Genomic DNA, 14,281 nt, shown 5'->3' with positions numbered 1-14,281 from the left:
TGGTGGCACAGAGGTGGTTAGGGAGGGAGTTCTTTATGGTAAAAAAACACATAGACTCTCTCTCACAGGGATGGATATCCCAGCAGGAAACAACCAGGGTGATTTTACACACATACTGTAACTACATTACCTCCCAAGGGAAAACAATACAGTCAGAACTACTGCTTCAGCTACCCTAGAGGAGCCGACCTATCGGAATGTTTTACAGTACACTCTGTCCTCTTCCTCTTCCTCCTCCACTACTTGTTCAACTCTTCATCATTATCATCACCATTTTCTTCTTCATCCTCCTCCTCTTCTGTCTTCCCTTTTCCTCCCATTTCTCTTCCTCTCCCTCCATGTCCCTTTTCTGAATTGGTTGAATGGCGTAACCACTGAATGGTACATGCCTGGCAGTAATTGTTTCTGTCTCTCTGTGGGTCTAACCTGTGTCAGACGGAGTCAGGGGAATGCTAGTCATTAGTGAAAATATGTAGGAGAAAGAGGATCATAGACCAGCCTCTGTGTCTCCCTGACCTGACCACCATCCCCCAAATCTAGTATTCAATTCAATTCAATTCAAGGGCTTTATTGGCATGGGAAACATGTGTTAACACTGCCAAAGCAAGTGAGGTAGACAACATACAAAGTGAATATATAAAGTGAAGAACAACAAAAATTAACAGTAAACATTACACATACAGAAGTTTCAAAACAGTAAAGACATTACAAATGTCATATTATATATATATACAGTGTTTTAACCATTTACAAATGGTTAAAGGACACAAGATAAAATAAATAAGCATAAATATGGGTTGTATTTACAATGGTGTTTGTTCTTCACTGGTTGCCCTTTTCTCGTGGCAACAGGTCACAAATCTTGCTGCTGTGATGGCACACTGTGGAATTTCACCCAGTAGATATGGGAGTTTTTCAAAATTGGATTCTCTTACTTACTCTTACTTCTCTTACTGACCAAACAGTCTGATAGACAGCTAGTGGTCACTCTGTCTCTCTCTATCTCCTTCTGTCTCTCCTCTCTGTCTCTCTATCTCCTTCTCTCTCTCTTCTCTGCCTCTGTCTCTCTCTATCTCACACTGTGGAATTTCACCCAGTAGATATGGGAGTTTATCAAAATTGATTTATTTTAGAATTCTTTGTGGATCTTTGTAATCTGAGGGAAATATGTGTCTCTAATATGGTCATACATTGGGCAGGAGGTTAGGAAGTGCAGCTCAGTTTCCACCTCATTTTGTGTCAAAGCTTCTCCTTAAATTTTCACTGAGTCTGTCATAGTCAAAGCAGTGGGTCAAGTATTCTGCCGCTGTGTACTCTCTGTGTGGGGCCAAATAGCATTCTAGTTTGCTCTGTTTTTTTGTTAATTCTTTCCAATGTGTCAAGTAATTATTTTTTTGTTTTCTCATGATTTGGTTGGGTCTAATTGTGCTGCTGTCCTGGGGCTCTGTAGGGTATGTTTGTGTTTGTGAACATGGCCCCGGGACCAGCTTGCTTAGGGTAGTCTTCTCCAGGTTCATCTCTCTGTAGGTGATGGCTTTGTTATGGAAGGTTTGGGAATCGCTTCCTTTTAGGTGGTTATAGAATTTAACGGCTCTTTTCTGGATTTTGAAAATTAGTGGGTATCGGCCTAATTCTGCTCTCCATGCATTATTTGGTGTTCTACGTTGTACACAGAGGATATTTTTGCAGAATTCTGCGTGCAATCTCAATTTGGTGTTTGTCCCATTTTGTGAAGTCTTGTTTGGTGAGCGGACCCCAGACCTCGCAACCATAAAGGGCTCCTTCTGTCTCTCTCTGTCTCTTTCTATCTCCTTCTGTCTCTGTCTCTCTCTATCTCCTTCTGTTTCTCTCTCCTCTCTGTCCGTCTCTCTCTATCTCCTTCTGTCTCTGCCTCTGTCTCTCTCTATCTCATTCTGTCTCTCATCTCTGCCTCTCTGTCCCTCTCTATATCCTTCTGTTTCTCTCTCCTCTCTGTCTCTCTCTGTCTCCTTCTGTCTCTCCTCTCTAACCTCTCTGTCCCTCTCTGTCTCTCCTCTCTGCCTCTCTGTCTCCTTCTGTCTCTCCTCTCTATCTCTCTTGCTTCCTCTTTCTCTCCTGGTCTCTCCCTAATTAATTCCACTGGGTGCAAGTAGTACAGTAGTTACACTTTTGCCACTCAATCCTCTTAGCCAGAGTAGTAAAGCTAAAGAGGTTTATTTATTATATTTGGGTAGCCTTTTACACTCGTGCTTCTATATTGGTTGAAAATGGCAGTTTTGGGCACTAATAAGCGCCTAAATTGAAACGTAATGACTGTACGGTAACATTATATACATGACGTCAGAGCCCTGGCTCTGCACTTCACGGCGCTGTATGGGTTTTGACTGATTGCCGTTCTGGTAATTGGGCAACTTTTGCAAATATTTTGTTGTCTGAGTGAGGGAAAAGCTGTAAATTAAGATGACTCAATGCATTTTGAAAGATGAGACATTGAGGATTGTAATAAATACCACTTTGATGTCATACAAGCAAAGCAAAAAATCTATACGGACCAAATGTGCTCTTCACATTTCCAAATGATATACAGTGTCAACATTTATGATCACTATGTTTGATTTACAGTTACACGATGACACGGTTGTTATACCCTGGGTTGTCCTGAACAGTATGAGCCTATGTTTGTTTATTGTGAAGAAAAGTTGCTGCGGTACACACACCTGAATCCACTCACGATGACATGGCGTTATACCCTGGGTTGTCCTGAACAGTATGAGCCTGTTTGTTTATTGTGAAGAAAAGTTGCTGCGGTACACACACCTGAATCCACTCACGATGACATGGCGTTATACCCTGGGTTGTCCTGAACAGTATGAGCCTATGTTTGTTTATTGTGAAGAAAAGTTGCTGCGGTACACAAACCTGAATCCACTCACGATGACATGGCGTTATACCCTGGGTTGTCCTGAACAGTATGAGCCTGTTTGTTTATTGTGAAGAAAAGTTGCTGCGGTACACACACCTGAATCCACTCACGATGACATGGCGTTATACCCTGGGTTGTCCTGAACAGTATGAGCCTGTTTGTTTATTGTGAAGAAAAGTTGCTGCGGTACACACACCTGAATCCACTCACGATGACATGGCGTTATACCCTGGGTTGTCCTGAACAGTATGAGCCTGTTTGTTTATTGTGAAGAAAAGTTGCTGCGGTACACACACCTGAATCCACTCACGATGACATGGCGTTATACCCTGGGTTGTCCTGAACAGTATGAGCCTATGTTTGTTTATTGTGAAGAAAAGTTGCTGCGGTACACACACCTGAATCCACTCACGATGACATGGCGTTATACCCTGGGTTGTCCTGAACAGTATGAGCCTATGTTTGTTTATTGTGAAGAAAAGTTGCTGCGGTACACACACCTGAATCCACTCACGATGACATGGCGTTATACCCTGGGTTGTCCTGAACAGTATGAGCCTGTTTGTTTATTGTGAAGAAAAGTTGCTGCGGTACACACACCTGAATCCACTCACGATGACATGGCGTTATACCCTGGGTTGTCCTGAACAGTATGAGCCTGTTTGTTTATTGTGAAGAAAAGTTGCTGCGGTACACACACCTGAATCCACTCACGACTCCTTTCTAATGCGCTCCAGAAATGACATGTTTCTCTAAAATGCCTCGTGAAAGTCTAACAATGTAAGATCCTATTTTAGAACTTAGCTAGTCATGTTGGCAATAGAACAAGCTTTCAAATGATGCCCACCTTACTCAGATTGAGATTTATAATGGACCGTTTTTGGATTGCATAAACAAACAACAGTAATTGTGTGATGGCAGGGATTCAGAGTTGTGTTCCAAATGAAACAACTACAAGTGTACTCTAGTTCCTCAACAGCACAGCTAGGAGAGCTCAAAAAGCACCTTATAGTTGAACACTCTTCTTTGAGTCATAAAAGTGCATTGAAATTGCTTAGGAACTATGCACATTTTGGAGAGTTGTGTGAACACTTGGAGACTCCAGTTAGTCCTCTCACTTAAATCCTTGCCATTTTTTTGTCTTATTTTACACCTACGCCACATTTTCCAGTAATAGTTTTATCATGTTACTGAATGTATCCAGAGTATTTTCAGATTTCGCTATCAACAAATGCTGCAAAAAGTATGTTGAAAATGCACATAAAATCAACAGTGTAATGTTTAGATGTTTGGATTCAGTCTTGTTTCAGGTGAACTGTTGTGTACTCACCTTTGGTCTAATCCTTTTCCCTTTATCTCCAAACTGTTCCCTTTCAATTGCTACCATGGTTATGCATATGCTTTTCATATTTCTTCTGTAAGAAATGTAAATGTAGCCCTATCCATATAGGCCAATTCCCTCCGATGTAAAGGGTTAACATGTTTGTCAAAAAGACGTGTTAAGGTTGAGAAAGAACAAAGTTGTTCTCAGAACCGAGACCTTACTGTGATCAGGTGGATGGGACATTATTGCCCATGTGTCTCACTTGGGTGGGTCGTGTGTGAATGAGTGCAGATGGGCGTGTGTGTCATGTATTTCCAGGCCAGAATTAAATCTCCCACTGATTTAATGACTGAGACCACTACAGTACCTCTCCTTATGCAAGACCTCTCTCCAGCCCCGGGGATTGAGGTTCTACCAACAAACCTAGAGCTCTGTAACTCCAAACCACTTCCTGATTCTTTTTTATCCCGGCGGTGACATGAGTTATCCTTGCGCCTCACGTCCGGCGAGGCGGGACAGTGACAGACGCTGCTGTACTTACGGCCAGCAGGCCGGCGACGGCTCATTCCATCTGTTATTTTAATATGACTGACTCCCCTCTCCTCCATCTGGGCTGCCGCTGGCCCACTGATGGAACAGGAAATGATTGTGGTCGCCAGCGGCTCTGCGCACTGTAACAGTTCAACAACAGTCAGTCATTTGTATTGACGTTTTATAAGCAAATGTCTGACTGTTAAGTATTTGACTTTTCAAAGGCCTAGGCTATGAATCAGTGCTGATTGAATGTCACTGTCACTTGACAACATACCATTTGATTAGCGGTGTTTTTCATGCTTACCTTACAGCATGTCAACAATGATTTAGTGTGCCCATGTTGACTGTCTGTGCTATCTTTTGTCAGGGCCAGCGTGGCACCGTGGGGCAGGAGGGGTCGGCAGGACTACCTGGTCCCAGGGGGGAACTTGGTCTGCCTGGGTTGGTCGGAGAGAGGGGGCCTGCTGGAGAGAAGGTAATCTACTTAGCCTACACCCAGTACCCTCTTCACCCCACACCCTATGACCCCTCACCATTAACTTTACAGTGCCACCCTAGCCTGGTCCCAGATCTGTACTACATAGCCAACTCCTATAGTGTTGTGCATGACAATGACCAGTGGAGTTGGCAGGACACCACAAACAGATCTGGGACCAGGCCAGTCCCACCTTCTACCCTGTGACCTCTGACCCCTATGTATTGTTTCCAGGGGGAGACTGGCTTGGCAGGAGAGAGGGGGACGCCAGGAATCAAAGGCATGGAGGGCTCATCCGGAGACCAAGGCAGGATAGGAGACCCAGGACTCAAAGGACAACCAGTGAGTGTCCAGCGTCCATCTAGCCATTGTAGAATATCACCAATGCTCCGCTAACTGGTCACAGGTTATTCACAGCATCATATATTTGCCATAAACAGCTCAGAAAAGGTTTAAGCAGCACCATAAAAAAATGAATATTTAGATCAACCAAAAAAATGTTTTTCTCAATTCAAAAAGAAAAGGACATTTATTGAAAGCAAATATATGATTCAATGCCACCTTTAATATTTCCTATATATTATATTTGACTTCAAATTATATTTCAATTTGCTACCTAACTACTTTCCCCCTTTGGTTGAACCTTAAATAACAAATACTAAGTAATATTTCATGTAAATACAACCCATTTTTTCATCTTGTCCCAAGTTTACTTTTGACTTTGGAATTACCTATTGAAATTGATTCAATTGGGTTACAAGCAATTTAACTAATTCCCTAGAAATTAAACAAGTAAGTTTGTTCAGTAACTTTAAATAATGTTTTCAAATGTATTCTTTACAGAAGACCTTCACATTTAGTAACCACAATATCATAACCAAGCAATGGCTACCTTAACACATAAAGCTTATAAGGCTGTTTAATATAACATGCAGTTGTGCAAGTATCATTACAGATGCTGGCCGTGTACTAGTTTAAAATTGGATTACAAGTACAATAGGCCACAATAACTGTAATGACATTCTCTCTCACGGGTGGGCAAAAAGAACACAGTGAAAGTCACGCCCCCAGTTAGCCACACCTCGAAATATTCTGATAGGCTGCCACAGCTACATTGCCCCCACCGCTATGTGCACGAGGTGTTGAAAGCAATTTAGAAACTGTCATTCAATTCAATAAATCACATTGATCTGATGAATTTGTGATTATCTGTGCAAACACAGGCCGTCTTCTGCCACTGCTGAGGACAGATGGATAGACAGGCAGGCAGGCAGACAGACAGACATGGGACAGGGACGGGGGAGGTACTCAGACAGTGCTACTGTCTCCAGACTGACCGATAAGGGACCCACCATTCTTATGTTCTAGTTTCGGTGTCTGCGGGTTCCTTGGAGTTAGACAAGATAATGGATGAGAGGGCAACCAGAGAGCAAACCAGAGACCAAACCCCTGTCTGGAACACATAACAAGGAGGGAGAATATGGAACAGAAACTAGGTTAAATAGTTTCATAACATAGCCTACTAACTTCACACTCTTTCTTTTGGAGGCAACAACCACAAATCAGAGCGATTTGTGGTTAAGTTATTGTCTTGTGGTTGAGTTATGTCATAGTGTCTTATTGTCTTGTGGTTGAGTTGTGTCATAGTGTCTTATTGTCTTGTGGTTGAGTTGTGTCATAGTGTCTTATTGTCTTGTGGTTGAGTTGTGTCGTAGTGTCTTATTGTCTTGTGGTTGAGTTGTGTCAGAGTGTCTTATTGTCTTGTGATTGAGTTGTGTAATTATGTCTTGTGACTGAGTTGTATCAGAGTGTAATTTTGTCTTGTCGTTGAGTTGTGTCATAGTGTAAATTTGTCTTGTGATTGAGTTGTATCAGAGTGTCTTATTGTCTTGTGATTGAGTTGTATCAGAGTGTCTTATTGTCTTGTGGTTGAGTTGTGTCAGAGTGTCTTATTGTCTTGTGATTGAGTTGTATCAGAGTGTCTTATTGTCTTGTGATTGAGTTGTATCAGAGTGTAATTTTGTCTTGTGGTTGAGTTGTGTCATAGTGTAATTTTGTCTTCTGATTGAGTTGTATAAGAGAGTGTTATTGTCTTGTGATTGAGTTGTGTCATAGAGTAATTTTGTCTTGTGATTGAGTTGTATCAGAGAGTGTTATTGTCTTGTAATTGAGTTGTGTCATTTTGTCTTGTGATTGAGTTGTGCCATAGTGTCATTTTGTCTTGTGATTGAGTTGTGTCGGAGTGTCATTTTGTCTTGTGATTGAGTTGTATCAGCGTGTCATTTTGTCTTGTGATTGAGTTGTATGGGGTGTCATTTTGTCTTGTGATTGAGTTGTATTGGGGTGTCATTTTGTCTTGTGATTGAGTTGTATCGGAGTGTCATTTTGTCTTGTGATTGAGTTGTATTGGGGTGTCATTTTGTCTTGTGATTGAGTTGTATCGGAGTGTCATTTTGTCTTGTGATTGAGTTGTATTGGGGTGTCATTTTGTCTTGTGATTGAGTTGTATCGGAGTGTCATTTTGTCTTGTGATTGAGTTGTATCAGAGTGTCATTTTGTCTTGTGATTGAGTTGTATCAGAGTGTAATTTTGTCTTGTGATTGAGTTGTATCGGAGTGTCATTTTATCTTGTGATTGAGTTGTGCGTTTCATTTGTGTTCCAGTTGTACCAGAGTGTGTTTGTTTCTCTGGCCTGCAGGGGGAGCCGGGAGACCTGGGGATGATTGGCTTCTCTGGTTTTCCAGGACCTAAGGTGAGTCAGAGGCTCTGAGAGATCACCACAGACATTCACCATCCTTGCCTGCCCTCAATGAGCTATTCAGCCCTATATATTAAGCTCCCGAGTGGCACAGCAGTCTAAGTCACTGCATTTCAGTGAAAGAGGTGTCACTACAGTCTCTGGTTCAAATCCAGGCTGTATCACATCTGTCTGTGATTGGGAGTCCTAAGCACGGCGCACAATTGGCTGGTGTAGGCTCATTGTTATTAAGAATTCTTACTGACTTGCATAGTTAAATAATAGTACCCCTACACCCACCACTGACACGTGTTCTTGTAGACATGATCAATTAGCAGTGATCAATCAAATGACTGTTCTGTGTTTTTCAAAGGGACCAAATGGTGATTGGGGTTTCAAAGGCATACCTGGTCCTAAAGGTCCTGTTGGCATTCTGGTAAGTACAGAATCAGCACTTACTGTTAAGATGGTGCCGAAGAGGATGGCTGATGTTTTACATGTTCCTAACCAATTGTGCTAATTTGTTCGTTTTTTTGCATTGTTTGTAACATATATTTGTACTTATTTTGTACATAATGTTGCTGCTACCGTCTCTTATGACTGAAAATAACAGCGATTACTCACCACGAACTGGAAGATACTTTTTCCTTTAAGGAGTCCGACGAGAAGGATATACTGCTCTCCTGGGAACAGGCCCAGATCCCCGTCATTTGGATGAAGAAAAGACAGAGGAAAAGAGGACACAGATAGGGCTGCCTTCTGAGAATCCGTAGGCGAGCGAGTAAACTCCCACTGCCTTCCGTTCTACTTGCTAACATGCAATCATTGGAAAATAAAATTGATGATTTGATTATGATTATCCTACCAACGGTACATTAAGAACTGTAATATCTTATGTTTCACCGAGTCGTGGCTGAACGTCGACACAGATAATATAGAGCGGGAGGGATTTTCAATGCACCGGCAGAACAGAGATGCTACGTCTGGTAAGACGAGTGGTGGGGGTGTGTGTCTTTTTGTCAAAAACAGCTGGTGCGCGATGTCTATTATTAAAGAAGTCTCAAGGTATTGCTTGCCTGAGGTAGAGTACGTTATGATACGCTGTAGACCACACTATCTACCAAGAGAGTTCTCATCTATATTATTCGTAGTCGTCTATTTACCACCACAGACTGATGTTGGCACTAAGACCACACTCAAACAACTCTATAAGGCCATAAGCAAACAAGAAAATGCTCATCCAGAAGTGGTGGTTCTAGTGGCCGGGGACTTTAATGCAGGCAAACTTAAATCAGTTTTACCACATTTTACCAGCATGTCACATGTGCAACCAGAGGGCAAAAAACTCTCGACCTCCTTTACTCCACACACACAGATGCATACAAGCTCTCCCCCGCCCTACATTTGGCAAATCTGACCATAATTCTATCTTCCTGATATCTGCTTACAAGCAAAAACTAAAGCAGGAAGTGCCAGTGACTCGCTCAATACGGCAGTGGTCAGATGACGCGGATGCTCTCTACAGTAGAGGGTCCCCCTCTCTCCTGCCAAGCCAGACTCCCCCTGGAAACAATACATAGGGGTCAGAGGTCACAGGGTAGAAGGTGGGACTGGCCTGGTCCCAGATCTGTTTGTGGTGTCCTGCCAACTCCACTGGTCATTGTCATTCGTAGCACAGACTGGAATATGTTCCGGGATTCATCCAATGGCATTGAGGAGTATATTACCTCAGTCATCGGCTTCATCAATAAGTACATCAACGACGTCGTCCCCACAGTGACTATACGTACATATCCCAATCAGAAGCCATGGATTACAGGCAACATCCGCATCAAGCTAAAGGCTAGAGCTGCCGCTTTCAAGGAGTGACAATAGTCGCTACTGTAACCAACAGTGTGTGTGGTTACAGTAGGCTAACATATGTCAATGGCTTTAAAAACAGCAGTAACATCAGGCAGGATTTAGGTTACCAACTGCCTAGCCAGTTGTAGCTCAATCTTTGGTGCAATGATCACGTTCCCGCACTGACTGACTGTGTGGAGGCTCATTGATTTAACGTTACGTTAGCCTACATGCTACACTAGTAAAGTTATGAATGATATAGCTGTCGGCTATATTAGCCACGACTTACCGTTCTTTGTGCAGCTTCAAATGTCGAACAAAGCTCCGTCTGTCATTTTCTATGTTTGGGCTTGGGGAGAGTATTAAGTCAGTTCGAGTCAAAAGGCTCAAGTACAAGTTAAGTCACGAGTCATTGGTGTTAAAGTCAAAGTCGAGTTGCAAGTCCTCATATTTGTGACTCGAGTCTAGGTCATGTGACTCGAGTCCACACCTCTGCAAATTACCTGAACTAACCTTTACCGCCGAAAACTGGTACCGGTACCCCCTGTATATAGCCTCGTTATTGTTATGTTATTGTGTTACTTTTTATATATATATATATATATACATTCTAACTTGAGTTATTTGGTAAATATGAACTCTTCTTGAACTGCACTGTTGGTTAAGGGCTTGTAAGTAAGCATTTCACGGTAAGGTTGTATTCTGCGCATGTGACTAATAAAGTTTGATTTGATTTGTTGCAATAAATTATGTATAGAAATTGTGTGTGTGCTGATCTCTCCTCTATCTGTCTGTTTCAGGGTTTCAGTGGACCTGTTGGACCAGAAGGGATGATCGGCCCAATGGGGAAACCTGTAGGTTCTGTTCTGTGTGTGTGTGTGTGTGTGTGTGTGTGTGTGTGTGTGTGTGTGTGTGTGTGTGTGTGTGTGTGTGTGTGTGTGAGTGGTGGAATGGTCCATTTTAAGAGCGGGCACTCTGCCCTGTCTGTCTTGTGAACGTGGCTTTTGTTGAACTAACTGGCTGGAGTGTTTCCATAACGGTCATCCACTGAATTGATAAGCCCCTCTGTTGTCAAAGTCAGACATTTTCTAGACTAGAGAGAGAGAGAGAGTGTATTCATGACTCCTCAGGCATAAACCATAAATCAATCAAGTTCAAGCCTCAAGTGGTACTTTCCATCATTGTAATTCTCCTGGGAGATAGTTTGGAATAGAGATCTGTCCAGTCTAGTCACACTTTGCTACAGTACCTGGTGTGTCACTAGTATGTTGTGCTTATATGAAGGGCTTTATACTGTAGGAATAACAGAGTTAGAAGAACCAACCACTCATGGAAGGAACTGGACAAATTGTCCCAAAACAGCGGAGAACATGTATGGATGACCTATGCTGCTCATGTCCAGTGTACTGTTCGACACCTGCATGGAATGGAGGGATACCCAGAATAATTGGGGTACTTGTACTTCGAAAAGACACCAGTGTATTTTAAAAATCTTATTTTCTCCTCCACAGGGACCGAAGGGTCCAAGGGGAAGCCATGGGGAAATGGTGAGATCTGAATCCAATACTTGGTATTATTTGAATTCTGAATACATTCTGTAGAGTTATATAATCCATTGGAGAGAAAGCAGTCTATGCTACACTCGGTAGGCGTTGGAAAACCACAAGGTTATGTGTGAAGTACAGCGTTGGTGTTTAATCTATAAACTATGATTGACACGCTGGATGACACGTGGCCTTGTTTGGTTTATGGAACTGTAGCTATGGGCAGTGTTTCCTGAGGTAATAACCATGCTACCTGGGTAGACTCGTGGTGAAAGTAGCTGTTGCAGGGGGATTTCCAGTATACTGTGGGCTGTGCGTGGAGCCTTACTGCCTCAGTGTACAGGAAATGCCTTGTCATAATGTTAGTGCTGTGATCCTCTGTGGGGATTAATGGGTCATGGCTAGAAGGGATCCAGCTTTTGCATTTTAGCTAACCCTAACCCTTTTCTTAACCTTAACCTAATTGTCCTAACCTGATACTTTAATTATCCTAACCTGCTACGTTAATTCTCCTAACCTGCTGCATAAGTTCTCCTAACCTGCTACGAAAAGTCAAATCTGACATTAATTTGACAAAAGCTGGCACCCTTCTAGCCATGACCGGGTTAATGTACAGTATACTGTTCCCTATCACTCTGCCATGTAAACTGTTTTAAGATTCTCACAGCTCACGCTCTGCCATGTAAACTGTTTTAAGATTCTCACAGCTCACGCTCTGCCGTGTAAACTGTTTTAAGATTCTCACAGCTCACGCTCTGCCATGTAAACTGGTTTAAGATTCTCACGGCTCCCTAAGCCCCATCGAGACTCATAGGCAGTTACACACAAACAGTAGAGAGAGAGAGAGAAAAACACAAAAGCACACACAGTAAACAGACACACAAACACTTACACACTTCTAGGCAGCTCCTCAGGGGCCTAATAAGAACCAGCTGCCTGCAGAAGGCTGCTGCTATAGTACTGTGCCGTCAGTTCCCTCATCGGCCAGTGGGGGCGGTAGAGCTCCATTACAGAAACACAAAGAGAGCCCTCAACACAGAACCCTTTGTACTGACTGCAGCTCTTCAGGCTGTAAAGTATGATTATGATTGGATCGTTTAGACTAGAGCAGCTATTTTATACAAAATGTATCATGTAATATCAACACACACTCAGGGGACAGTTTATTAGGTACACCACCTGTTCACAGAAATTGATCGCTCCTGTAGACAGTCAGGTGGCCGTGGCTTGCTATATAAAGCAGGCAAACAGACATCGAAGCATTCAGTTACTGTTTGATTGAACGTTAGAATGGGCAAAACGAGTAACCTAAGAGACTTAAGCGTGGTATGATCGTCGATGCCAGGCGTGCCGGATCCAGTTTCTCAGAAACGGACACCCTCCTGGGCTTTTCACTCATGACAGTGTCTAGGGTTTACAGAGAATGGTGCAACAAAAAAAAACATCCAGTCAGCATCAATCCTGTGGGCAAAAACAGCTTGTTGATAAGAGAGGTTGAAGGAGAATGGCAAGAATGGTAACAGGCGAGCCACGAATAGACAAATAACAGCACAGTACAACAGTGGAGTGCAGAACGGCATCTCAGAAGGCACAACTCGTTGATCCATGTCAAGGATGGGCTATTGCAGCAGACGACCAGACCGGGTTCCCCTCCTATCAGCTAAAAACAAGAAGAAGCGGCTCCAGTGGGCACGTGATCACCAACACTGGACAATTGGGGATTGGAAAAACATTGCCTGGTCTGACGAATCCGGTTCCTGTTGCGTCATGCTGATGGAAGAGTCAGGATTTAGCATAAGCAGCATGTTTTGCTGGCACACGTTAGGGCCTTTGATACCAATTGAGCAATGATTGAACGTCATGCCCCAAATAATTCAGACTGTTCTGGAGGCAAAATGTCCAACCCGGTGCTAGATGGGTCTACCTAATAAACTGGCCACTGAGTGTATATTTCAACAAATACATTTTTTGCAATCTTTGTTCATTTGAGAGCACTAGAGAGTAGTGGAGGTGCATCAAATATTCTATTGTGATGTCATTGCTTGGACACCATTGTAACACCATGTTGTTGTGTTTGTGTTTCAGGGACCCCAGGGGCCACAGGGACATCCAGGGCCCAGAGTAAGTGTACCCCCCATTACTATGTCCTAACCTATCTTACTGGTTCCCTACTACTTACAGTTACTTGACGGCTCTATGGCAGTTCATAGAGATTGAGGTTTGCCGTCTTTTGAAGACATATGTCTTTGTATCTGTTTATTTTGTGTTTATGTCAAAATCCTCTCTGTGTTCTCTCTCCCAGGGCCCCCCTGGTGCTCCTGGCCCAACCGTAAGTATCCTGTTTGATTCACAGATAGTGACATAATCTGTAATAAAGCATTTATGTTTTTCTTTGTCCGGATTCAAACAAGGTGTTGTAGCAAACACGTATTGGTTTGCCTAGGCAACGCCCCCCTCACCCCCTCCCCTCCCCCTCCCCTCACCCCCTCCCCTCACCCCTCCCCCTCTCTGTGCAGCAGCAGCACACATAGAAATAGAATGAATAATACATGCTTAGAACCTCTAACCCTGGCAATTGACCCTTCTCTAAGCCCTTCGCTAAGAAACCCATTTGTCACTTTGTAATTTGGGTGAACTATCTCTTTAACCAAAAAACTGTTATTTGGAAGCCCAGTGAGTCAAACATTTGGCTGTAATAGAAGAACACTTAATGATCCAACTGTTTATTTCCTTTTTTCTAAGTGTCAGGAATGGGTTTCAAGAGAGACAAGGTTTGGAAAATCCTGTTGTACATGACTTTGACTTCTATTCAGGGAAACAACATCCTGAAGACATTGGAGAATAGCTTCTGACTTTTGTTGCACATCAAGCACCCACTGGGCACAGATGTCAATTCAACGTCATTTCATTGAAATGACGTGGA

General features: G+C 42.9%; 1 protein-coding gene across 2 annotated transcripts in view; it reads left to right on the top strand.

Moving 5' to 3' along the window:
* Positions 1–14,281, top strand: part of LOC112233914 (collagen alpha-1(XXIV) chain-like) — a 260,500-nt gene that overhangs the window by 230,665 nt on the left and 15,554 nt on the right. Inside the window, exons 48-55 of one of the 2 annotated variants that reach the window (XM_042322354.1) lie at positions 5,128–5,235; positions 5,470–5,577; positions 7,934–7,987; positions 8,346–8,408; positions 10,615–10,668; positions 11,326–11,361; positions 13,444–13,479; positions 13,661–13,687. In XM_042322354.1, coding sequence (XP_042178288.1) covers positions 5,128–5,235; positions 5,470–5,577; positions 7,934–7,987; positions 8,346–8,408; positions 10,615–10,668; positions 11,326–11,361; positions 13,444–13,479; positions 13,661–13,687 — 486 coding nt within the window. Of the gene's footprint in view, positions 1–5,127; positions 5,236–5,469; positions 5,578–6,603; positions 6,732–7,933; positions 7,988–8,345; positions 8,409–10,614; positions 10,669–11,325; positions 11,362–13,443; positions 13,480–13,660; positions 13,688–14,281 lie in introns of those variants that run through there. The other variant, XM_042322355.1, reaches the window with a different exon arrangement.

The sequence above is a fragment of the Oncorhynchus tshawytscha genome, linkage group LG05, assembly GCF_018296145.1.
Source record: "Oncorhynchus tshawytscha isolate Ot180627B linkage group LG05, Otsh_v2.0, whole genome shotgun sequence".
Classification (NCBI taxonomy): Eukaryota; Metazoa; Chordata; class Actinopteri; order Salmoniformes; family Salmonidae; genus Oncorhynchus; species Oncorhynchus tshawytscha.
The sequence above is the reverse complement of the archived record's forward strand: the minus strand, read 5'-3'. Positions and strand labels throughout refer to the sequence as shown.